Source organism: Rhyacophila brunnea, unplaced genomic scaffold, assembly GCF_057557595.1.
Source record: "Rhyacophila brunnea isolate RB1 unplaced genomic scaffold, BYU_Rbru_1.0 scaffold_12, whole genome shotgun sequence".
Lineage (NCBI taxonomy): Eukaryota > Metazoa > Arthropoda > Insecta > Trichoptera > Rhyacophilidae > Rhyacophila > Rhyacophila brunnea.
In genome coordinates, this window is record NW_028232774.1 from 11551480 (window position 1) to 11578334 (window position 26855).

General features: G+C 35.1%; 2 protein-coding genes across 2 annotated transcripts; one reads left to right on the forward strand and one right to left on the reverse strand.

Moving 5' to 3' along the window:
- Positions 1-1621: 1621 nt before the first annotated feature.
- On the reverse strand, positions 1622-12967 carry LOC147077768 (uncharacterized). The gene is made up of 5 exons (XM_085940134.1): positions 12677-12967; positions 7164-7796; positions 4558-4611; positions 3359-3412; positions 1622-2941 (listed from the first exon to the last, which is right to left on the reverse strand). The coding sequence occupies exons 1-5, from the start codon at positions 12869-12871 to the stop codon at positions 2882-2884; spliced, it is 996 nt and encodes a 331-aa protein (XP_085796260.1). The 5' UTR covers positions 12872-12967; the 3' UTR covers positions 1622-2881.
- Positions 12968-13238: 271 nt separating this feature from the next.
- Positions 13239-25398, forward strand: IntS14 (integrator complex subunit 14). The gene is made up of 10 exons (XM_085960750.1): positions 13239-13503; positions 14289-14443; positions 15792-15912; positions 16011-16111; positions 17023-17221; positions 18926-19020; positions 19416-19511; positions 20782-20959; positions 21767-21915; positions 23067-25398. The coding sequence occupies exons 1-10, from the start codon at positions 13317-13319 to the stop codon at positions 23253-23255; spliced, it is 1470 nt and encodes a 489-aa protein (XP_085816876.1). The 5' UTR covers positions 13239-13316; the 3' UTR covers positions 23256-25398.
- The last annotated feature ends 1457 nt before the right edge of the window (positions 25399-26855 follow it).

Sequence of the window (26855 nt, forward strand, 5' to 3'; positions counted from 1 at the left end):
GATAATAGACAACATTCTTATAGAAAATACATAGTGCCAACCGCTAAAAACAAAAAAACACGCAATTTTGACATAAGTCAAAAATGTGTAGGCATGTAGAAAATGATAAAAAATGTTCATTGAGTCATGCGGGTGTCGATGCAGTGCGGTACACGTGAGGACGTGCGGACCTCATTTTTGTTTTGGCGATTTCGGCAGATTTTGCCAAGTGACAATGTTCATCGAAATGTGCTACGGGATGGAAGCGTCAGTCTGATAACATTTTAAACACTAAGAAAAATGACATGACACACTTTTTTCCCGTAGCGGCAGCTTACTGTGACATCACGTGACAGTACGCGACGTGCATCATAATATATTTATCACTCTATAGGTACAAATATTATATATTATTTGGTTTCATAATATATTCTAAATTGGAATTTAAAAAATAATATTAAAAATTATTATCAAATACAATTTTTATTGTTATTAAAAATGTGAATAAATACAATAAATTAAAGATAATGGATTTTTGTAGTTTAATATTGTTGAAATACTAGGAAACAAATTTGATTATGCATTACGAAGTTATTAAAAAAATAATTGCTGTACTGTTCTAAATTTTACTGAATTAAAAAAAAAATATATTTTTATTGTCAATGGTTATTGCATCCAGCAAAATTGAATTTTAAAATTTTTGCCATAAAACAATCATTTTAGTATTTTATGTCACTTTTTTGTTATGTATTGTTTTTTATATTGTTGTTTTAGCATAATTAATTATTTGAGATGCATTGTGATTGGTTTACTGTACTTTACCTAGACTGAGAAACATCACACACCTTTTTCTTCCAAATGTTTATAAAGAAATTATTATGAAATAAAGAAAAATAGTTTATTTTTAATATTTATTTATTTAATTCATATTCCATGTTGTAATTAATGTAAAATAATATTAAATTTAGTATTGTCTTCCTACAGGCCTATTCTAACATTAACATCGAAAAAGAGCTAATTGTGATAAATATATAACATTTATCACTTTACCATATTCAGGCGGTTAATTATGTAAATAAGTTAACCGTCTGAACTATCAAAAAGTGCTATCTTTTAACACCCCTTCGCTTGACTATGTTAACTTGTTGAGCGAGACAGTACGTCAATTTTATATATTAAGATACAAGATCTGACTGTTTTGAAATATGATTACGTCACAGCCGCTTTAATTTTGATTTACTGCAATCACATTTTGTCCTGCAATCGCAATGGCATAACTAATAAAATTGTAGGTTATGTGGATATGTCCTGACGTGTCAATACAAAATTCTTTGGGTTCAGATGTATCCGCTTGGGTGCTGCCGTATCCACCAGCACGAACATACCCGAATTTGACCGACTCGTCTACCAACCTAAATTTTAACCATATTACGAATTGGAGATAGCCACCGATAACTGCTTTTTGTATGGAATCCCTTCCGTGTTAATTTTGACTAATGAAAATAATGGAAACGTGATAATTGTTAAGAATAGACCCGCTGGTCATTATTCCTCTCCTAGTTGGATATTGGATATCACTATATTCCCTTTATCTAAGTATGAAATCAAGGGGTATCGCTAGTTTATAATAAAATAAATAAGTAAAACATCAATTTACGAAGACTTTATTTATTAACGCATAATTTTTGTAAGATTTTTCGATGTTTATAATTTATTTGAATTGGCCGACTGAATGACTCTTAGGCCCGGATGCATAGACGTCAACTAAAGTTGAGATGCTAAACCATCTATCTGGTCAGAGGTGTGTTGGGAGGACCAGGATGCGATGGTTGGATGATGTAAACCAGGATACGTAAGCATTTGGCATTTCGGATTCGCGGAGGATAACGAAGGTTACGGATGGAGACGACAACTACAAAAGGCCACTACCCACCCTGGGCTGTTGTGCCACAATAATAATAATTATTATATACACCAGAAACTGAATAATATCAGAAATAAAATATTTGGTAATATTGTGAAATAACATTTATTTCAAAAATGCTCTCATGGGCAAATTCATAATATTGCACCGTGAGTGTAAAACCAAGGAAGGCATCTTCAAATTTTTCAATTTCGAGATTAAAACTGCAAAAGTCGTGAACTTGATAATGTAAAAGCGAAGTAACTAAAAGAACATGCAATATAATGTAGATAAAGAACCAAATATTATGGTTTTTTTTTTAGAAACTCTATTTCTCCTAACAAAACGAAGACTTCAAACCCTAATATATCCAAAATATGTCTTTTGCAGATGCCTTGGTTTTACACTCACAGTGCGATATGTAATTTTTGATTAATATATTATTCTTTAATACTCTTTTGCATAAACTTTAAGCAATAAAAAATAACAGCAATTTCAACAGATATTACAAAATATATAATACAAATAAAATTGTAATGACTTATTGATGACTTGTAAGTTCAATTGCATATGTTTTGAGAAAATTTAAATCGATTGCATATTCATGGCAAAAAGGATATACCTGTGTGCGTAAAGAAAAGGGCAAGGGGTACCCCCACATCTTGAAGCGGGCCCCCAGGCTAGGATCTTTGGCGCCCCCCGTACCCATCGCTAGGGTTAAAGGCAGTGGGGCGTCCTACAGAATAGTTTTCTAAATGTTGAAAGATTGTTAAAAGAAAGTAGAAGTGGTTCATTCCACAGCTTGGAAGAGCTGATACTCAGATTACTTATATAGTTTTTTGGTTTCCAAAGAGCAAAAACAATACTAGCAAGGATATAGAGGTTTCATTCACATCATATAAAAGATTTATATTATAATTTGTAATCAGTCTCATAGAATTTATGTTTAGTATATTTGGTGGTCCCAGATATTTACGGTGAGTTAAATTAAAGAAGAAGCTACTCCTTTCTTTCCAGCTGCGCTATCCAATATTCTTGCTGGAGTTCTTCTGTTTCCATCTGAAATGGTAAATTATTTAATAATAACAAATTATTTCGTAAATAACTCATCAAAATAAAATTTAAATAATGCTGTCATGGTTGAATAGTGGCGGGCCCACACAAATCAGTCAGCGGCGCCATGGCGCCCGCGGACATATGGTTGGGAATCCCTAAAAGTAATCGTAAATTTATGATAATCATAAAATTGATAATAAAAAGCAGTTTGAAACTTTAACTTCTCATGATAAGCGTAAATTATATCAAACTTACAATCTGTAATCTGTAAAACTGTAATTTTGACATTACAACTTATGATTTGATCAAGCATCACATTTACATTTGAAAACATTGACAGTATGGTTGTCAAAGTCACGTCCACTTTGAATTTTTTGGATAGGTATTAAAACTATTGTGAGATATGAAAACGGGTCATACCGTTAGGGCATGTTGCTCTTTCAAATGTTGTTGTTCGAGTTGTTCCGTTTCCATCTGAAACAATAGAATATTTGAACGGTGTTATGCAATTATCATTTAAATCCAAAGAATTTGTATTTGCAATATGAATTTTGAAGACAGTCCGATTTTCGAACTATCGTATGTATTGGTAACAAGTTCATTATATTCTTATGAAACGTCTCTAACTTGCTCTATCGCCCAACGTGGGGCGCCAGAATGACACCGGCCTTTCTCTGTCTAAGAGAATGGTGAAGGCTGTATCACTAACAGGCCAAGAAGCGGGGTGGAATAGAAACGCACGTTGTAGCTGAGCAGGTGTTTATTATATGTTGAAATGCTGTAGGTATTGTCGATTAGGCGAGTTGTAGACATAAGCGGCGTGGCTGGCTGGAGGTCATTGCGTTTTGGCGGGCTGCCGATGCGGTTTTTCTGGCTGGAGGCAATGGCGCATGGCTTTCTCGTACTAGGTATTTTCGGCTTGGTTTGCTGTGAGATGCGGCATGACTGGACGTAGGTAATTATGGCATAGTTGGCTATTGATGAGACGTCCGAGGCTAGAAGCAAAATGGCACACGAACAAAAAGTGTGGCATACGTGGTGTCACTCAGCGAATGTCTGCGTTACTTGCTACGGAGACATCCTCTCGGGGCGGCGGTCAGGACGAGAAGCGAAAACGTAATGGCGGCTTGATTTTTTGCCGTCGGTCTGTGGGTAGCGAACCTCTGTTTTACCGTCGGATCTCTTTGTCTTGTGGCGGCGCTATCTCGAGCGGCCGTTTTCGGCAGCTTCGCGTATGTCTCAATTTTGGCGGAGAACGCGAACGTATTTGAAAGTAACAAAATTTGAGTGGGTAGGCTGTTCTTGACTGAGGGTTGCGAGCGCTGCGAAGGATGGACGCAGGCTGCGGTGCTTTCAACTTTCCGGGTGGAACTAGGCTGTGATGCTTTATGCTGATTAAGTGGTAGTAGGCTGTGGTTTTTGGGACAGTCGATTGTTTGGTCAGTACCTTTAAGGTGGTCTCCCGTGGGAGACTTTCATCTGGTATCAATCTGGATAATAATCGTCACACCACCAATTCCATAATATTATTTGAGAAGTTTGAGTAAGTCGATCACTCTACCAAACAAATGCATTGTTAATTAATAATGGATAGAGATAAAATATAGAGTCGGCATTACCTTCAGCGCGTGTTGCTCTTTTAAATGTTGTTGTTGAAGTTTTAATGTGTCCATCTGAAACAGTAGAATATTTATGATTATTATTTGTCGACAACTTTCGATGTTCAAATTTCCGACGCACACTCGTTTAAATTATAATGATTCCACTTCTCTAGCTCATTAGAATCGGTTTGAAGAAATTCATACCACTATTACAATGCGTACAAAAGTATTAAAGAGAAGTAAGTATGATTATCCATAATATCACAGAAATAAGAGCAAAGTCTCGGAATATATTTACAGTAAACCCTTTTCATCACATTTAGAGTAGCGTTTCCATTCATACACCAAACAGTACACTTCAAAACATTATCTCTTGAGAATGGCCTCGGTAGAGATAAAAGAAGAGAAAGAATGCAGGGTGACACACCCAAAAACCAAATACGAACAATTACATACTGTAAAAGTCTCAGGCAACGTAGTACATTATACTATCCAAAGAATTTGAACTATAAATAGAAGAAGCCTTATAGCGCCTGTACACATGCATGGATTTACTGGCAGCAATAGTGCGTATTTTAAACTATTGTGACAATAACTGTTTACACGTAAAAGTCCTGACTGTCTCTCCAATCTCATTCTTCAAGAGTGAGCGAGTCGCGATGTCATTTATGGTACTATTTGACAGGTAGTGAAAATCGGTCAACATCAAAATTCGTTCATAGTTCATTTTATTGCCGGCAGGTTCGCCACTATTATGCGTTATTGCTATTAAGACATTTGAAATTATTTAGCATGAAGCATCATAAAATTGGTAAACGACACAAATTTAATGTTAGAACCCCTCAGTTATTATTTACTAGTTTATTATTAGTTATTATTATTTTCTTGCTCACACAATGGCTGCCATTTTTAATGTTCAATGTGATTACTTACTTTAATGCAGTTATCAACTGTTTTACAGGATTTTTCGACTACATAATAATACTAAAGTATAGTCATTGGCTGCTTAAGGCGATGTCATTATCCTAATTACGAAGGAAATTTGTGTTGATTGACACATTGTGATAGATTGTGTTTAGATTATACGGCCCGAAAATTGGCAAATGAATATCATTGCAGTAGTGTGAAGTTCTCTGCAAATGAACTTGTGATACGGAGTCAGTTGTAGCTAACTTAATCAGTGGACTAGAGATGTTTTTTTACTTCAACATTTACGCTCCATCTCTATAGAAGAAGGTTTTCTTCAAGGCCTGAATAAAAACGAACCACAAGTGCGAGTAAGTAAGTATTCGGCACGTTTATATCTCCGCACTATGCATTAAGAGTTTTTCAAAACGTCGCCGGTAAAAATGGATTAGACTGATTACATTCATTTAAAAGATGCGAGCGTGTGTTGCTGAAATTTATTGTTTTTGTGTTAAATATAAAGTTAGTGGTAATTATTTTTAGTTATTTTAGTAGAACATATTGTTAACTACGTTGTGTTTAAATTTGGTAGCTGTGCTGAGAAGCAACACGATGGTAGAACGTTTCATAGTTAAATTGATAATAATAAAATCGAGGTTCTACTGTGCGTTATATGCAAGAAACACGGCTTCATTTAGCCGAAAAATAAGCGCTCTCTATATCTCATTACTCTGAGGTTTTCTTTAATATCTTTGTAATATCGTTGGCTTAATTCTAACATATCGTAAGTCAGTTTAACCTAAGTGTTCAGGAAGCAGTTAAAACTAAATATTTCAACTTACTCAAAAATCAAATGCATATACTTTTTTTGTTGTAGGATAATCTTTTACTATTCTGAATTATACTTTAAACAAAATATTTAATATTTTTTAAATTATAATGTATCTACAGGAAGCGTATGAGTTACGTGTAATAAAAATAACGATAATTCGAGTCAAACGCAGCTAACTCACTGACATTATAGCTTGCAAACTTATGACATACGTGATGTTCGACTGGCTGTCGAGACACTACCATAGATAATATACGACACTACTGACACTACCGTTATGTTAGTTTACAATGTTTACATGATTCTATCTCCCTTTCACTTGCATATTTGGATATTAAACGAATGAAATAGATGCGTTATCATACATGTAAATCGAAATCACCAAAACATGAAATCTGAAGAAAAATGACTTATGATATGTTAGAATTAAGCCGACGATATTCATTTTAGGCTCATTATGCACATTTACATATTATGACTACCATACAACTGACACAAAGTACTAGAGTTCTTTACTGGTTATATACTAAATTAACATATTAAAAGATCGTAAAAAGACAGTAGTCGTGAGTAAAGAATGGCCAAGCAGTAACAGGTCAATTTGTTATGTAATGGGTTCCATCTTGTGTGTTCAGGCCAAGAGTATGGAACGAATAGGTTAAGCAAGTGGCGAACATTCATTTCTTGTAGATACGAAAATTTGTTAATACAACCTCCTCTTTGTAGAGGCCCATATGATCCTCTTAGGATGGAACATGGTGATGTAATAAAGGATTGCCTAGGTAGAAGGAAATTACCGCCTTAGATATCCATTGTATGGTTGATAAATAGGAAAAATTATTGATATGAGCAAATGTATTATGATAAAAATAAAAACGGGACATACCTCCAGAGCATGTTTTTCGTGCATGTTCTTGATGCGTATTTCCGACTCCTGTTTAAGTAGGGTATTTGGACAGTCACGCAGTATTTTTAATCTGGGTCGCATAGGTAGTTTCGGCAATATAGGCATATGTAGAGATGGTAATAGTGATACAGGAGGAATTGTCGATTGTGAAGGTAACTGGTTATACACCCTTTGGGAGCTATATGGAAGCTTTATTATACGCGGTGGATGTACTGATAGTCGGGGCATCTGTGATAGGTGTGATGGTTGTCGGGGCTTGTGTAATAAATGTGAGGCTGTTTGAGAGGTAGAGGTTGACGTGTGCGGTGATGGTGTCCGCGGGAATGTTTGTGTGATATCCATTGATGTGTCTGGAGATGGTGTCTGTCTGTCGCTTGCGGGTGGTGAGGGTTCCGGTGAATGTTCTCTTCCCAGATACACTCCATCCGAATCCATATCGTTATCCCAATTAATATCAAAGTTATCCACACCAGATGTAAACTCTGCCGGGTTGTTCCACAACTCGGGTGTCGTAGGTACACCACCTTCAGTTCCCACCAAACTGGCCCTTTGTACCTTCCTTAAATCTGCCTTCATGCCATCCCATGCTTTCTTCAGCATCACAGCAGTCCGCTGGAAATGATATGCATTCATTGATTTAATATAATATGACGCAATAACTTGAGACGAACCGTAAAAGCACACAATGTATTTAAATATGTAATACCCAGGTGACCAAGAGTTTGAGTGGCCTTAAGTGATGTTTGGCCATAGGCAGTCGAAATCGGCAATTTAGTGACAGCACCGCGATATGTAATGCCAGAATAGAGAAAAACTAAAAAAGTATATTGTGTATACATAGAATAAGAGTAAGTATCTAGCGGGTTGGGCCAATTATGGTCGCTTTTTGCCTACCTACCTCAAATTCCCAGATATTGTCGCAAGATCAGGCGACCAGCAGTCACGTGTCATGAGTCAACCGTGATTAAGTTTACATTCCGTTACTTAAAGACAGCGGACGCGCCTAGGCTTATTAAAGCTAAGACTCTGTCGCGCTGTGACCAAAGCCACGTTAACTACAGAGTGACTCATCCAAAACGCATTTGTTCGACCTTCGTTGCGCTAAATTTGATTCATCTATGCTGAACTTGTCATCATCATTTATCCCAAAACACGAGTGAAACTGTGAGAATGACATTCCGAACCATCCGTTTATCAGTGCGTGAGTGCGTGGACACCGAACCAGCTCCAGCGTGCCAGCCCTCTCAACATCAAATGTTAGTGCCTGGATTGAATCACTGTTTAATCCCCTCCCCCTAGATCCGTAATCCACAAGCATCTTCAAAATTACAGTCCACTACAAAAAGTGCAACGATTAGTTTATTCCTTTGCGATAAAGAAAAGTGTATCGAGTACCAAATTATCGACACAAACATTGAACATCTATCCATGTTTAACTGCAATTTTTATTGTCACAAAAGTTCAATGGATATGGTTAATTTTGAGGATGGTTGTTAGCCGTTCACTATTGTTGCCAACCGTACTATAATTATAGTACAATACTATAATTTTTATCTATGGAAAATGTAAAATAGTTAGGAAGATGTACTATAGTTTTAAGCGAAATATACAAATTTTTGAAAGATTTAATACAAAAATTAATCCGTGCAAGTACCATGTTTTTTTCAGGAATAATATAATTTTTACTCCGTTGTACTATAATCAGCATAGAAGAAGACGCCAACACTGCCATGTTGCCATGTCTGCTGAAATAATTGCAGTTGCTATTTTTTATATTTATATTTCAGACTGCTATTTTTCTCAGAAAGAGAAAAAATACATCATTTTTTATCAAATCTACTGATTTGGATTGAATAAATATATATACGAGGGTGGGTCAATAAGTCCTTAGAAAAGCCGACAGGTGGCGCGACTAGTACTGCAAGCGGTTTGTTTTCATGCAGCGGCACTACCGATTCAGTATGCTGCGAAGTTTCAATCAGATTGGTCGGGTTGTTGTGTGTTTCTCGTACATTTAAAAAAAAAATTTGCTTGTGGAAAATGGAAAAATGGAAAATGGAGAAAATTGAGTTTAGAGTTGTTATTAAACATTTTAATATAAAAGGGTTAACAGCAAAGGAAATAAAAAATGAGTTGGATTTAGTTCACGGCATATCTGCTCCTTCACTTGCAACTATTTATAACTGGTTAAATGAATTTCAACGTGGTCGTACATCAACAAAGGATGAACCACGCCCAGGACGTCCTGTAGAGGTGACTACACCAGAAATGATCAATAAAATCCACGATATGGTGTTAAGTGACCGAAGATTAAAGTTGAGTGAGATAATTGAGGTTACAGGGATCTCAAAAGGTAGCGTCATTTCTATTTTACATGACAAATTGGGCATGAAAAATATTTCTGCAAGATGGGTGCCGCGTTTGCTCACAGTCGACAATAAACGCAATAGGGTGGTGGCCTCTAAAGCCCTGTTGTCGCTCATGCAACGCAATCCGGATGAATTTTTTCGTCGCTTTGTGACTGTAGATGAAACATGGATACACCACGTCGCTATAGGATTTGTTTCCCGAATATCCATTTTTGTCGAAATCGACATTTTAATGCAGTTCAATTTCTTTTATCGAACTATATCGAAATCATTTATAAAAAAAATATTTTTTTATCTAGGAACAGAGATATATTTTTGAAAAACCCGAATACGCCATGTTAAGTTACAATTACTCCGTGTTGTTCTCCCGAATGTCCAACTATTCGTACCTGAATATCCAAGTTAATTTCGGTCGAAATAAATCTCTGGCTGAGTTTTTATTTCCCGAATATGACTTTTAGCCAATCAAACCGCGCTGACGCCATGCATCTCGCTCCCACATTCACGCTGTCTAGCTCTAAAACAATCACGCCCACTTTCATATTTTTCAGCCGTCTGGAATCCTCTTTCAAATTTCGTCTTATTGATATTGTTTTTAAAGTTACTATTGTTTTAATAGTGAATTCATCTAATTTGAAGAGATCGTTTATAGCTGATACATCACCAGTTTGCCCTGAACTTATAGTAAAGTTATGGAAGTGAGTATTTTAACCTAAATAACTGCATTTTGTTTTGATAAATGACACAAAATCCCAACGGTTATATGAATTCTACAGTATGACCCGGCAACTACTATGACGTAAAAAATAATTATTATTTCAAATATTATTAATCAAACATTGTTTGTCTTTATTTTACTTTTAATCTAGGTATTTCTATGAAAATAAAGGCGATGCTATGATTTATTTTTGAATGCGCTGATAGTTAATTTAATTTAATATGTATGTTAGTAACTATTTATTTGGTGAATATTATATACTTAGGATATTGGTACCTACCTAATATTAGCAGCCAATGGTAATTAATTTATAGATGCTATTATTTTGTGTTGTCATTCCAATAGTAAATATATAATATTTATTTGGTGGTTTGTAATAAGTTTAATTGTTAATTATAGAAATATATAGGTATAATAATATACAGATATATATGCATAGTTTTTTTTTTTTTTGAAAAAGTATTAATATAAAATTGTTAGCAAGTACGAGTAAGTAGGTACCATCATAAAATATTGGAGAAATCCGTGACGTCGGTTAGTAATTGAAGTAGTAGATACCTACTTTTATTTAATAAACAAAAACCGATCGCCAATAGTCGCTTGATTTTGAAGAATACTGATGAGCAGGTATTAACAGGCCAATAGTTAAAGTTTGTCGTCATAAGTATGTCACCTCGTAGCATAGTGGTTAATTCGTGGACTTGGTCGTAAACCCAGGAGATGCAGGGACGATTCCTGCCGGGTGTCTTACTTTTTTCAAAAAGATTTTTTCTATTGGTTTTAATATATTTTCTCAGAAGTGATTTTCAAAATTATGTAAGTATGTTCAATAATTAGAATGGTACATTCTTAAATCTTGTGAATTATTCGTTGAATAAAAAAAAAAGATTATTAAAAACTATTTTATTACTTATTACGAAAAAAACCGAAAAAAGCGAATGCTGCATGTTATTATTACCTACGAACTTGGGTTATTACGATCATTAGGTATTTAAATAGTAAAAGTAATCATTACCAATTATCGTGTAAATAAATATAGCATTTGAGGTGCATACTTTTTAACCACTCAGTAATCCGTGGGCCGTGCAGCAATACGCTACGGTCTTAAGTCCCGAACGTCCATGTTTTGTCCCGAATATCCATTATTCTGAGAGAGCGCTAAAAATTTCCCGAATATCCACAACGAGTACTTGTAAATAAAACGCATTTTCTGTGCATTTACTGATTTATACCAGTATATTATTCTTGGAATCTATTGTTAGATAATGTTGCAATCATACAGTGTAGAAAGAATGATTGATACATCTACTGATATTTCAATATACGACAATGAAATTTGTTTTTCGTCTCCTGAAAAATTGACATTTGGTCTATTCGGGAAACAAATCCTATAGCGACGACCACTATACTCCCGAGACGAAAGAACAGTCAAAGCAGTGGATTGCGAAGGCAAACCATGTCCAAAGAAGGCGAAAACCGTAAAATCAGCTGGTAAGGTTATGGCTACTGTATTTTGGGATGCACGTGAAATTATTTTCGTTGACTATTTGGAAAAAGGAAAAACAATAACAGGGGATTATTATGCATCTTTATTGGACCAGCTAAAAACCAAAATTGAAGAAAAACGGCCTCATTTAAACAGGAAAAAAATCCTCTTTCATCAGGACAATGACCGTGTTCACACATGTTTACGATCAATGGCTAAAATTGAAGAATTGAAGTTCGAATTGGTCGACCACCCACCTTATTCGCCAGATTTAGCCCCCAGTGACTTTTTCCTTTTCCCAAACTTAAAAAAATGGCTAAGTGGACAACGTTTTTTTTCAAATGAAGAAGTCATCGATCGGACAAATGCTTATTTTGAGGACCTTCCGAAAACTTATTTTTCTGACGGTTTAAAAAAAATTGAGAAACGTCTAACCAAGTGTATTGAGCTCCAAGGAAATTATGTTGAGAAATAAAAAAAAAAATACAAAAATAAAACCTGTTTTAATGCTTTTTTCTAAGGAATTATTGACCCACCCTCGTATTATGCACTTATTCAATCTACTGAATTTTTTGAAAAATAAAAATCTACATTCTAGATTTCGAAAATTTCATCTGGCAACATTGCTTCAGACACTTTCCATTACAGTGATGCCAACCGTACTATAATTATAGTACAATACTATAATTTTAATTCTGCGAAAAATGTAAAATACTATAATTTTACGCCAAATGTACCAAAATAATATAATTTTAAAGGATTCAAGACGAAAAATGTTCCTGTACTATATATTTTTCAGAAATACTATAATTTTTACGCCTTTCTACTATAATCAGCATAGAAAAATATGGCAACACTGATCCATTATCCAAACCATATGGTTGATTCTGATTTCAATTAGTATTTCTTAATTAGTCACCTTCGTCACACCTTGTTGGGTATTAAAATCCATTGCCACCCTTTCCCAAGCTGCACGTTTCTCGGCATTCGTCAGTCCTGTTGTTGAGCGGTTATTGATAATTTTAAGTTCACGTTTAGCGCATTGGACTAGAATGTTTCGCTCCTCTGGCGTGTAATTAGCGGAACGTTTCCGTTGGAATTCCATTTCTAACATTTTATGCAAATATAATATAATATGAGTATTGTAAAGACTACGCCGTAAGGAACACCTAATAAAAACGTCTTAGTTATGTTATGGTTACGTTATGTCAAATCCATAGACAGCTAATCCAACCCGATGCATAGTCAGTGCTGCCATATTTTATTCACACAATTATTGTACATTTTACAAAAAGTGGTCAAAAACTACAATAGGTTTTTCCTAAAAAGTTATAATGCACGTTTTTATATTTTTTTTAAAGTAACGAACTCTTTTTTTATCTACTTACTCAGTCAAATACAATTTTTTCTCTTCGAACCCGATTCAGAAAAACTATTGCCGGGAAATATTGATTTTGTAGTCTGACAACCCGACAAATGTTGATCTGTCAAAATTACACAAAAAGTTTAGATGAGGTTAGGATTTTGTCAATAGTATTTTTTAGATTGCGATTGATAAAATGCCGATAGTGATATTAGTGGATGTTTCTCTGTCCATGTCCAGGCCCCTGGTAGTTCAAGACTCTGGAAGAACTCTTACTAGATATAATTTAGCGGTTACCGGTGTAAATACAATTCTTGACCACTTATCTGCGAATTCTAAACTTGAATTCGTAGCTTTAATTGTGTTCTCTTCACTGTACGAAGGTAATTTAATTTAAACTAATTGTTTTCTTCATTAGCTCTACAATTCGATAAAGATCTTGACACCTCCCATTCGAATTTCTTTTACCAGAATATCAACTTATTAGGTCAATCAATGCTCTATCTAAACCTAAACACACGTTGAAAAATAACATGTGAATTTTCCAAACGCGAGATTCGAACTCACGACTTCATAAGTGGACATTTCGTTCACTGCTGGCATTTAATATTATATAGAAATGTATTTTTTTCAATCGAAATTATTTGGTTAAAGATACAGTACTCTGAATTGTCTTGACCCTAGTCTTTTGAAACCAAAAAACAAATCTAAGCCCAACATAACCTACTCTTGCCAAAAAATGGTAAAAGTGCCGCAGATGCCCGCATGAGCTTTTATAACTTTCCTTTTCCCCAACATAACCTAACCTAACCTAATATAACTTAACATAATCTTAGTGTGTGTTAATGATGCATCGAAATGTATGAAAATAACAAATTTTAAATTAACTATTATTGGATCGAAAAGTAATAAGTATTTAATATAATTGTCTGCATGGAATAAGAATAAACTGTTTTCGTATAAAAAAATTATAAAAGCTCATGTGGGCATTTGCGGCGGCACTATAACTCAAAAAATAATTAGGTTATGTTAGGTCTATTTTTGAGTTCCTAAATTAATACACATACTACCATTAACTAATCTAATAACACTTCTAAATTTAATATATGCCATACATTGTTGTAACCTTTTTTTTTGTTGTAGTTTAATTTGATGTTTTTTGTTTTAGTTTTGTGTGGCTTCACTCGAGATTATGAGGCAATCAAATCAAAACTTCGGCAATTGGAAGACTTTGACAAAACATGCCTGGACACAGCTCTTCACTGCGCTTATTCTACCGTTCTGGCCGATTGGGGGCACCAAACTCATGCGCACATTATCTTGGTATTAAAATCATCATATTATGTCAGCTTCAGACGATAGGTGAAAGCTCAGCAGTTTTAACAAGAAACATCAATAAGCTTCAACACATCACTTAGAGTAGCCCTCAACCCAGTGATCAGCAACCTACGCCGACAAAAACACCAAAGTGCCACATTTTTAGTATTTATGTATAGGACACTCCACGTATGTCAGATAAATCTATTAATTAATTGCTAATGTGGTAATAATTAAAGCTTGTGTTTTTATGTTAAATGTTTCATTTTGTAATAAGTACTTAATATCACATTGACATAAATAGCCATTTTTAATGAAATGAGAAAATACATTATAAATAATCAGAAAATAAAACTTTCGATGTGGATCATCATTATTATCAATCAACACAACACTGTCTATTATTATCTCATTTGAATTAGTAAACGGCACAATCTTTTATGTTTCAATTCTTCCATGTGGCTTATTAATGGTTGAAACAAAGTATTTGTGAATTCTATAATATTGAGAGAGTTCTTTTAGGCTATGATTACATCATCAGAATATGACAAGGAAAGTCAAACAAAGAAGATTAGAAAAATAAACATACTCGTAAGATTTTACATTATCAATCTAAAAAAATGAAATCATTCTACAGTGGCACCATAGGCGATTCGCGAGTGTATTGAATTGCTTGCGACATTGCCTGTTTCAATGCTAGCAAACAATACCACTACAACTGCAAGGCGCGTTTGTCCTACCCATGGTGTCGCTGTATAATAATTTACCTATAAGATAAGGTAAATTTTTTGCTAGAATATTAATACATAATCAGCACCGTAAGTGGATACACTGCCTTATGAAGGCCTCCACTAATTCTTTTCATCCCTCTCAGTGGGTTTTAGTGAAGTGTCTGTAAAATAAACCACCAATAAACCAAGAAAGCATTGGTCCATGAAAGATTTCGCAATAATACGTGGTGTTAGTGGCGAAGGGTGGAGGTAGGCTGTTAAGATCCGCCATAAATAGTGCACAATAAACTCAACCCAATGACCCACAAAGTTTTTTAACTGTCGCATGAAAATTCAGAAGCTTCCGAACTTTTTTGATTCATGCATGCAATCTTGCAACTGCAGGATAATTAATACATGTTTACACGTACATTTTCTTGTTATGGCCGCAATAATACGTACTGTCAGCAGTAAATCCATACACGTGTAAACGGGGTATAAAATAGCGCTACAAACATTCAAAAAAGGGTATGTCATATTTTCTACAAAACTCATGTGTAGGAATGTAACTTGGTCATAAGTCAAGGAATACTTGTACCTCTGACAGACACAAAAAGAGATATTACGAACTTTATATATTGCAGGTAACTGATGGATGCGCTGGAGCAATGGTGGGATCACCGCTCTTACCTCCACCCCCGAGCTTCCCATGTAGTCTTCATATCCTCTGTATCGCATCACCAAGCGAGGCTTCACTCGTAACATGTAAGTTGATACTGACTATTTTTCATAGAAATATAATTTATTTAATAATTTACAGCTTTCCTTGTCATTGGATAATTCATTTTTAATTTTTATTCTAGCAACACCTATCTACAAGAAAATGATTGATTCAGCAGGAAGTGGCGGAGGGGCGCCACCTGGAACATTACATCTGCCAGAACATCCTCTCAGTCCTGTATCTGTGAGTAGATTTGTAATAAAATATAGGCACAACAATCTAATGTGGAAACGTCTCCACTCCTCTCTGTCTGCCGCAAGCCTTAGTCTCAGGGATGCCGTGTCTCTTTCTATACAGTCCAGCCTAGGTCTCCCGACCCTCCTTTTTCCTTCTGGTCTGTTGAAGAGAAGCCTCTTTGGTGGTTGGGTGTCTTCCATCTTTGAGACATGGCCTGCCCAACGAAGTCGCCCCACTTTCACGTGTGTGAGACTACAGGGGGATCTACATACAACGCATATAGGTCATGGTTGTACCTTCCTCGCCACGTGCCATCCTCTTCACATACAGCTCCGAACACTCTTCTTAATATCTGTCTTTCAAAGATATCCAGCTTCCTCTCATCTTTTTTTGATAAAGCCCAGCATTCTGACCTATAGGTTAATATGGGTCTGATTTAATAAAATATATATTGCAAAAAAGATACGAATCGTCGAATGTCGAAGATAATTCTTCTTCTATGACATGATGAAAGGGAAGCTGAAGAAAGTATTGCTATAGTAGAATAATTTAACATGGAACATACATAGATGCGATTTATTCTATTGTGCACGGATTTGATTTTTAGTTATATTCCCGACTTCACTTACATCAAGTTTATTACATCACTTTCCTCACTTGGCGCTGTTCCAACTATGACTTATTACTTTCTGTGAAAACTATCAAACTTCACGCTTATGTGGTATGTTTATAATTCTAAGGATTAAATTAACTATAAACCATTTCATATTGGAGGTTAATTTGTAACTAGCTTTGTAGTATTGATTAAGATTTATTTGTAAAAGACAAAGTGTGTCCATTGGGAGGATGTAGCATTAGGTAACTATTTATAACACGCATAGGAAAAGCTAGTAATTTTGATGAAAATTTATATTAAGGTGACTGCGATGTTCAAAAAACTCTGTAACGAGCAGCTGGCGGCGTGGCGAGGCACTTTGTCGTGCGGGGCGCTCGAAGCCAAGGTCACACTCGCCCCCGCTCCCATACCTCACACCCACATCACCGATTTTGACTCCATCAAGCTCACGATGAACAGCAACCTGGAGATTTGCGGATTTATTTCCATCCAGGACATAGGTCAGTAACAATGAATGTATATATTTATATGCGAAAGGAGATAAGAAACAGTGTCTAAAATCACTATTTTTCGGTAGAGCCAAAAGAAGATTGAGTTTTAGATGTCTTTATTTTATATAATTAGTAGACCAAACTTTGTCAGTCGTACTTATTTGTTTTTGTTCGAACTAAGAATACAAATCGACTGTTTTATCTACAAACCAACCAACTGCATTTTTTAACAAAAATTAGATTTTGATGGCGTTTTGTTATAAAGCATGTTTTCTATGCTCACACAAAATTTCAAATTCCTAAACCTATAAATAAATGCGTTTTCGTTCTTCACACACAACAGCTAACTGCAGGTGCCAAATGTCCAATATAATAATGGAACAAGTCCGCTCTTTATATAAATTTTCTTTGTATATATAAGGGAAGCTAAAATAGTGTATTAATAATTCATAGTGCAGTTTATAAGTGTATTTTTGGAATTGTTAAGGGGGGACGTGTGCCGCATGGTCAAAATGGAGGTTTTATGCTATTTTCAAAGTATGATCCTGGACATTCCTTAAAGGTTGTAGATAATCTATTTACATAATTTTGAAGCCTTATTATCCTTTATATTTATTTTAAACATTTGATGACTGCATAAAGTATTTTTAATACATAAAATAGTATTCTTTTAAACCTCGCGCTCTAATATTTCAGTACGTCCATGTGAAGTGGTGTTTAGATTTTTTATTTTTATTAATTTTTAAAAGCATTTATAAAACCATTAGTAAAATATATGTCGACATTATTATAGTGAAATATTTACAATAAAAAATTATATTGATAATCTCTGTGATCCCAAATTTGACAAGAATTAGCCATTTTATTATTCAAAAAATGGGCAAGATTTACACATTAAAGATAATTCTAAAAATACTGATTATAAGCTATGTCTTTGACCATTCAAATGTGATAAACATTCTATGGATAATGTTTGCTTTATAATAATTATTGACCTAAGAATAAGGTAGTATTTTTTTTAAATACGCCATTTCTATTGGCATTTCCCAGTGGCTAAGCTACAACATACGGCCGTAGCCATAAATTGACAAACGATAAATGAAGTAGGGAGTAAGATCATGGTAACGCGCGTGTTTGAACATGTACCGTTTTTAAAAAATATTTTTTTTTTCGGTTATCTATAAGTATAATATAAAAATATTTATTACCGAAAATCTCCACAGTCTACCTCTACTAATATGGTTTGGCTTAGGCAGGGTTTAATTGAATTTTAAAAATTAACCAATTCCATCTGCAATTATTTATATTCTTAGTTCAATGAAAACAAATAAGTATGACTGACAAAATTTAGCGTACACTATTTATGTCGGATCTCCACAGCATACCTTCACCCTATATAACTTGGTATAGGTGAATTTAATATTTAAGGTGATCAATAACACCAACATAATATTTATTATCCGATAGAATTTGCTTTATATGGCTACCCATTGGCCATCATAAATAGTCAGTATTATCAGTTGTTTTAATTAAATTTTATTGTATATAATCTTTTAGTTTAAACTATTATTTTTGAGCACAAAAACTACACAAAACCGTCTTATAAATTTGTACTCAGTCTACAAAGGTACAAATATAAAACGCTTGGTTCTACCTGTAGGTTTAAGTGATATATATGTGTAAATGGGTACTTATATGTTACTTCGCTGTTAGGTTCACCAATGGCTTTGAGTCGTCACTTGATATTGCCCACTTCCCCGCCGTCTATTACCGCTGCACCACCGAAACCTCCAACACCCGGAGTCAAAGTATGTACATGTATATCTAATTTAGTTATTTAAGACAGAATTTTGAATGTATGCATGTAGATTTTTTTATATTTGCGCTATTTATGAAAAAAAAATGCATTAGCACGTTGGGGATATTTAGAGTAAGCGTCGCTAAATCTCAGAACATTGCAGAGATTACTAGCGCTATGATCGAAATTTACCATATCGCACCGCAGCCCGACTATAGATAGATGTAAACATTACGCCGACTGTACTGTTCTTGTCTCAATAGAATATTCTCTGCAAGATAACAAGCATGTATCCCCACGACTATATCCTGCCAGCTAAAATCCTGGAGGTATCAAGATCTAAGCCAGTGTGACCAATATTTGTCGACCGCATATCATAAAACTTTGTTTAATGTTTTGTTTTAGGGGGATACATTGGATGTTCCTATCATCCCTGAAGAAGATATTACAGATGCCGGTAGAGCTCCTAACTTCTGTGTTTTACTGCATGGATCACTAAAGGTAGATATTACAACACATAAGTAAACAATTCACCATTTGCCCAGATTATGGGATGATTTTAGTATAATATTCTCTGTAATTTTTTGTTTGTAGTTTCAATTACTTTGTTATTCGGAACACGTACAGCTACTAAATTTAATTATCAAACATGGAATTGTTTTTTATCGTTGTTTATTCATTTGAAAGGATTAAGGTTCAAACACATTATGACCACGTCATGTCACAGTAAGCTGCCGCTACGGGAAAAAAGTGTGTAATGTCGTTTTTTTTGCTATTTAAAATATTATCAGAATGATGCTCCCATCCCGTAGCACATTTTGAACCTTTAAACGAAAATTGTCAGTTAGCAAAATCTGCTGAAATCACCAGAACTACAATGAGGTCACCTCACGCGTACTGCGCTACATCGACACCCGCATGACTAAATGAACTTTTTTTATCATTTTCTACATGCCTACACATTTTCGACTCATGTCAAAATTGCGTGTTCTTTGTTTTCTCTGTGGATTTTCTATTAAATTACTATTTATTATCTATGGTCTTCAGGTTGGGTTCTGTTCAAAATATTATGTATGGATGCAATATCGCAAGTAATTTTAACGGACGCACACGTAGAAACTGTTAAAATGAATTGAAATTAGCATGAATAATAATTCAAAATACTAATACATTAGAGATGGCACTCTCCATCATTGAATTTATAGAGATAGTGATTGTTCAAAATATTCTGTAGAATGATGAAACCAAAGACTAAATTTGTCGCCGTACCAGCTTGTGACAATACGTGACGTGATCATAATGTATTTGAACCATTACATTTGTAGTTTATTCATTTAACCACCAAGGCACCATTTGTTATTATTCCATGACGTATAATTATTTAATGTTATTTAGTTTTACATCACTTACGGATGGACACGTCAATTTATGTCAACTGTTCGGTGAGGAGTGACATCACTATCGACCGAGACAGTTAGTTTTCCTTTCTTGTCAATAGATGTTACTATATCCCTATAGGATGAACATGCTTCTTGTAAATTTGTAACACTAATGCAAAAAAACAACACACTGTTTTGCAGCGTGGCCCTGATAAATAAATCTCAGAACGCAAATGTGATCTTGCTACAAATGACTTCTGAGTGAATTATTAGCCTTAGGTGACCTTTTTTGTTGGCTGTAAGTGCTGCACTTTCATAAACGAATGCTCCATTTTCATTAATTGGTGTCTTCTCGACATCTACGCTTCTATGATTTTCTTAATCTTATTTAGGTGGAAAATATGGCGGGACTAGTGGAATTGGGAGAGCATTGGTATGGACTCGTTCACTCTTGGGCCGACTCGAAGAAGAAATCCAATCTGATGCTTAGCGTGTTGCCGCCGGGGGACGATGCAGTGCCGTGGCTTGGACCTTTAGGACAACTGGGACCTGTTGATCCAGCCGACCAAGGTATGTAACAGTTTTCTAAATGATTAAAAGATTTCAATATTCATTCCTCGTTCAATACTCTGATTCGTCTATGACTGACGAATTAATTCTAATAACTATGGTATCTGAAGTTTTAAAATTACACCATAATGAAATTACTAATACAGTACACTCTCAGTAATCCGCCGCTCGATTATTCGACAACTACTATAATCCGCCGTTATTTTTACTAGTTGAAAGCACAAAATCAAGCTCTATAATTCGCCGGTATTCGATTGTCAAATTCAGTAGTCCGCCGCGTACAAGTATACAACGCAGATGAGACGGGTTTATTTTGGAAACATCGCCTTCGTAAAACGGGAGGAAAGTGCCCAAGGACCGCATCATAATTATGCCATGCTCCAATGCAACCAACCGGGACACACAAAATGAAGCTTTTGGTCATAGGGAAAGCCAGGAATCCTAAGCCATTCAAGAATATCTGCCTCACTGAAGAACTGGTTGTGTCAAGTGAACTGCTTCCTTTAGTTAATAAACTTAGTTCATAAATAGTATGTATAATTTAGTAAATAAGTACTTGATTTTGATAAACCGTAATTTGCTAATACAAATTTCTCAAAAAACTGTTTTTACGAAATACCTGTTTTAATTTTTACCATAATTTGTATGTATATACTATAATCCGCCGCTTTCACTAATTGGCCACTTGTCTGGTTTTTGGGGTGGCGGATTACTGAGAGAGTACTGTATAACTAACGTCATCTATAAATCATGTAGTTCAGTGGTACACGATCAATGGAAGTTGAATATCATTTAACTATTTTGTAGGTGAGATATTTCCTGTACGAGCAGCTGAGAGACGTAGCTATGCTGGCGCCGGTACAGTCTGGGTAAGGTCTGCTGGTCTTCAAGCTGACCTTCATAAACTCCTGAGGCATGCCAGAAAACTGCCTGATAAGACACATCACTTCTACAAGGTCAGTCGTCGTACCAATTTAAGTTGTTCGATTTGATTGGCATTCATTTAGGTTAGGTTATTTATTTTTATTTTTTATTCCAGATTATGATTTAAGAATGAAGCATTCTTCATTGACAATATATAACAGGAAAATGTCTCAGATACTGAGTGGAATTTGTACAAACACCTTTCGTTATCGACTAAGTATCAACCAATATTATCTAATAATTACGCTATTTTAACTGTTTTGACAGCTGACCGGTGCGCAGTTTGGGTTTGTAAAATCGGTAAAATTATCGCTCCATCTCATGGAAAAAAATAATTTGACCGTCTGAGACAGATAAGCCATGTAACATGATTTCGATCGCTGGACAACCTAAGACCTCATACAAGCTAGTCTTAAGCATCATATTAAAATATGCTGGTGATTCTCAATCTTTATAATTTGAAAGATTTTTAATCTATTCTGTAAAATCACAGGGAACCCCTACTTGGTCGACACCATATTTGCATGTTGTTCCAAGGACTTAAATTCGGAATCATCCTAATGGCATCTACTTTGGTAGAAATTACAAAGGTGGTAGTCATTTTTATATTCGATACATACATACATTCATTTTGTTTTAAATATTATTGTCGTATAGAAGCGTAAATTCAAATTTTACCTTGATTTGCGTCTAGTTTCTGCAGCACCTTCGTATTTTAGTACATTTAATTCCCAGTTTAACGCTTTTATTTCCCATATTATTGAAATATCAAATACTTTTGTCCTCTCATAATGTGGCTGATTTACTGTAGTTTTCAGATCTTTAATCTACGCAGAACTCAACTCAACCTCAACTCTCAGTGACGTCTCCTGGTTTAGCGTCCATTCTTCCATACCATTGAAAAGAATTGAGAACATAATGTACCATACGCAGTCTCGGCCTAGGTTAAGGACTCGATTGCTAAGGAGGTGTCTCATTTTAAGAACGGCACTCTTTGCGATCTCAATTCTAGTTTGTATTTCCTGAGACTGGTACCATTTCTCATTGACCCATGTTAACATGTTTATTGAAAGTAAACTAAATTACTCGGATAAATTTGACAGAATTCAGCCAGCTTATTTACCACAGTGACTATTTGTATTTTATTAGTGGAAAATCAAAATAAATTTGTTTTCCTGCGCAGGAAGTTAACAGAATTCGGAAAGCAGCCTTAGCCCTGGGATGGGCAGAAGCTCTCGGTGCCGCTGCAAACATCTTGGAGCGAGAGGCGTCTCTCTTACCGCCTGCCGCCACTGCCCCCTTGGCAATAGCAGCCCATCACCTTAGGGACACGTCAGATCCTAAATTCCAATTACCCCTCTCACTCCCATAGCCCATGTGATAAATTGGAAACTTCAATCATTAGTAATAAGATTGATGGATGGATGAATTTTGGTAAAAATGAAATGAGAAAGCTTGCAAAGCGGCCATTTAAAATTCTTCATAACATTAAAGGGTGTCAATGATGAAAATTGAGCATAATATTGTGTGTGTGTGAAAGGAAAAGTGAGATAAGTCTTTAAAATATCAAAATGACTTGAATATGCCAATTTCGCATACAATTGTTTTGCTATATCGTGAATGTGACTACATGTGAGAATGAGTTTAAGGTTTTAAAATTTATTGTTTTAAATAAAATCATAAACCTTTACCAAATATCGTCGTCATACAAGAGAAAGTGACCAAGTGTAAAATAGTAAATTGTTCAGGAGAGCCATTTTAACATTTGTAATCTATCTAAAAAATCCTTATATTGCATTCACATTTCTGGTTATTTTTGTGAGTGTAGATATGATATTTACTTTCAAAATGAAATTATAATATTATAAAAAATCACTTTTGTTCTAGTTTTTAAAAATACAAAACGAAGTTGGTCAGTTTTACCACCCATGAATTAATGGAAAAATTGCAGATGGTCACTTTTCATTCTTGGAATAAAGGTGAAACAAAAATGAAGTATAGGTATTTTTCTTTCAAATTGACTTTATTTCTAGTGCATTCTGAATAGAATGGCGAAAATAGAACACATTTTTTTTAATTTTCGATGGAAACTTATACCCAGTTGCTTTACATGAAAAAGTACAACAGTCACAAAAATATACATAAAAATGATATAATGTAAAAAATTACTCTGCTTCAGATTCAGAATCCAAGTTTGATTCTGGTGCCCTGTCTGGCATGTTATTTCCAGCAAGTGATCTGTACCATCCATGATAATCACGAGGAATTGCTCTCCTTTTTAACCTGGTTATAGTGAGTTCTTCTTTGACTAAGTATTTTAATGGGGGAAAACGTGGTGGCTGACTTCGCCCAAACACTGACAGGGTTTGAAAGTCGTCGTTATATGAATACTTATAGAGAATGTGTCCTGGTCTGTCATGATCATACCGATTTTTCATAATTTTGGCAGCAAGTAATTTAAGATCTTCTTCGGCCATATCAGCCCTTTAATTAGAGCATATGGACACCAGGCGCCTCCAAGAATCTCTGTCGTTCGCCAGTCTTCCTGCATTGTTCCAGGTCAAACTAGCATCCCGTAGCTTTGCCGTATAAACTTTATAGATAGTATTTAGCGGCCTTCCAGGACGCTGGAATCCGGTTCGCTTGAAGAACAGGCAAGCCAGGTTGAAATTCTGGTCCAACGTCGCCTCTTCACTCTCTGAAGAGAGGCTACTTGGTGCGTTCTTTAATCTGCTCGTTGCTCATAAAGTCATACCCACCGCACACCCAGTATCCGTCACAAATATCTTTTTTCGAAGTTCAGTATAAGGTTGCTCTGAGCCTTCATAAGGTGTCATGATTCGCTACCGTAAAGCAGCACCATCAGAATGCAAGCGTCGAATAGGCGGCATTTGGTTCTTAACTCATTCACTGCATATGGCTCACTAATTTTATTTTTATTTTGTTGGCATTGAGCAGCTCTGAAGATGTTTATGTTTATACAATGGATTAAAAAAATAGATTCCAACTCACCTCTGTCTTGGTTTTGACACATTTCCACCATTAATTTACTTCTACAACTCATTTTATGAACGAATTTTATCACTTTACAAAGAGAAAAAATTGAAAAGTTAAACGTTTCGTAAGAAATATATTACTAACTTCGCGGCGTTGAGAATAACTACTACAAGGAAAACTGCCCAACTTTCACTTGGTCATTTTTTATTGTAAAAGACTACAAAGAGAAATGACCATGTGTCCAATAGTCAATTTTGCTTGGCAACAAAATGTGTTTCAATGCAGATAGTCATTTTGATAAATTCGAGATAGTATGTTTCCAGGGTGAAATTCAGTTGGTAATTTTTCCCAGACAACCATTATGTTAGTAACATGTCAAATAGTCAAAAAAACCAATTTCGTAAAAAATGCACTTGGTCACTTTTCTCTTGTATGACGACGATATGTTTTTTGACAAGAATCAATTTCTTTATGAACTGTATTTTGATAAAATATTAAATAAATACAATATCAAACGTAATGGTGGGGTGGTATTATTTTATACATTCAACCTTTGTTCTGTTGAGTTTCCTTTAACTTTATTTTATAAAATATTTTTTGACCATCAAATAAAACATAAAAAAATATGTTAATCGCGCAGGCCAAATTTTTTTAAAATGTAATTATCTACTAATGGTGTGCTTTTGCTTATGCGATGATTGCAACCGAACTGAAGTGTACATTCAAATGGCAGTGATTTTATTTGTGCGATGATCACATCAAACGCCTTCGACAAATGTATGTACCTACCCGAGGCTTGATTTTTGAAATAAACAGTACTATGAAAGATATCACGTTGCTTAAAACATAACTTAAAAAGTAAGTATTATGAACGGGTGTCCGATAATGCCTTGAAAATTTGGGGTATGCATTTCTGATCACGTAAGATTTTGCATTATGTTATGTTAGTATATGGACTCCTTGACAACAGCTAAAGTTAACATATGTAAAGAAGAAAATAACCTAAAATGTGGTAATGGCGTTTTCGCTTTCAACATAAACGTAATCCCACCTATTTTACGAGCATAACCGAGAAAACAATGAAACACCGGTTGTCAAATGTAGACGAGTATAGTAAAAATAAAGAATCTTTGCACTTATATTGACTACTTATAACCAACATTCCCTCTAAGGTGTGTGCGCGCACACTTACCAAAATGTGTCGCCCGCACACATATTTTCATCCCCCGCACAGTCCTTACACCAAAATATTAAAAACGAAAGTTTCCTTTGCCAGATTTTAGTTTTGCTCAAATGCACAAAACCATTACATGCACTATTCTTTGACTCATTTCTCGGAAGGAGAAGGTCAAGTGCGACTAAAGCGAGCACACAAGTAAAATTTTACATCAAGCGGGATCACTATATCCGTCCCGTTCTATCGTGTACCAAAGTATACGAAAAGAAGATATGTACGTATTTTAGTGTTTATCAATGACCACCTACATAGGGCCACATGCCGGGTCATCTACACCTCTTAGTCTTTGAGATGTTTCAACTTGCAAGAAACATTGTCAGTACAGTCTCATAGTAGTCCTTATTGAGAAAACATCACAGTGTTTGTGGGGGGAGGGGGGGGCGTAAATTTACCGCACCGGGTGACACCAACCCTGGTTACGCCACTACTCAGATGCGTTGATGATCCGCACACACAATAGAAAAATTAGAGGGGACGTTGCTTATAACGTAAAAAAAATTGTTTATCAAATATAAAAAAAGTTCAAGTTGGCAGGATGGAGCAAACACTATTCATAAACACTTTGGGCAGATTAGCCTGGGCATTTTTGACACGCTTCGCCTTCAAGAGATGGTTTTTAATTTACATGCTTCATTTTTAATATGCTTATGTATTAACAAGATCAAAAGTAGATCATGTGTCATATAGTCGCTCGGTAACAGGGTTACGTTCCCTCTGTCTTTTTCAGAGTGCGTTTAG

Bases quoted from the DNA above. Each gene is read 5' to 3' on its own strand.
- LOC147077768 (XM_085940134.1), bottom strand. From the start codon at position 12,871: ATGTTAGAAATGGAATTCCAACGGAAACGTTCCGCTAATTACACGCCA. The intron at 7,797-12,676 runs GTGACTAATTAA...TATCATTTCCAG, and splicing joins CCCAACAAGGTGTGACGAAG to CGGACTGCTGTGATGCTGAA. The intron at 3,413-4,557 runs GTAATGCCGACT...CTATTGTTTCAG, and splicing joins AAGAGCAACACGCGCTGAAG to ATGGAAACGGAACAACTCGA.
- IntS14 (XM_085960750.1), top strand. From the start codon at position 13,317: ATGCCGATAGTGATATTAGTGGATGTTTCTCTGTCCATGTCCAGGCCC. The intron at 15,913-16,010 runs GTAAGTTGATAC...TTTTTATTCTAG, and splicing joins CGAGGCTTCACTCGTAACAT to CAACACCTATCTACAAGAAA. The intron at 20,960-21,766 runs GTATGTAACAGT...ACTATTTTGTAG, and splicing joins TGTTGATCCAGCCGACCAAG to GTGAGATATTTCCTGTACGA.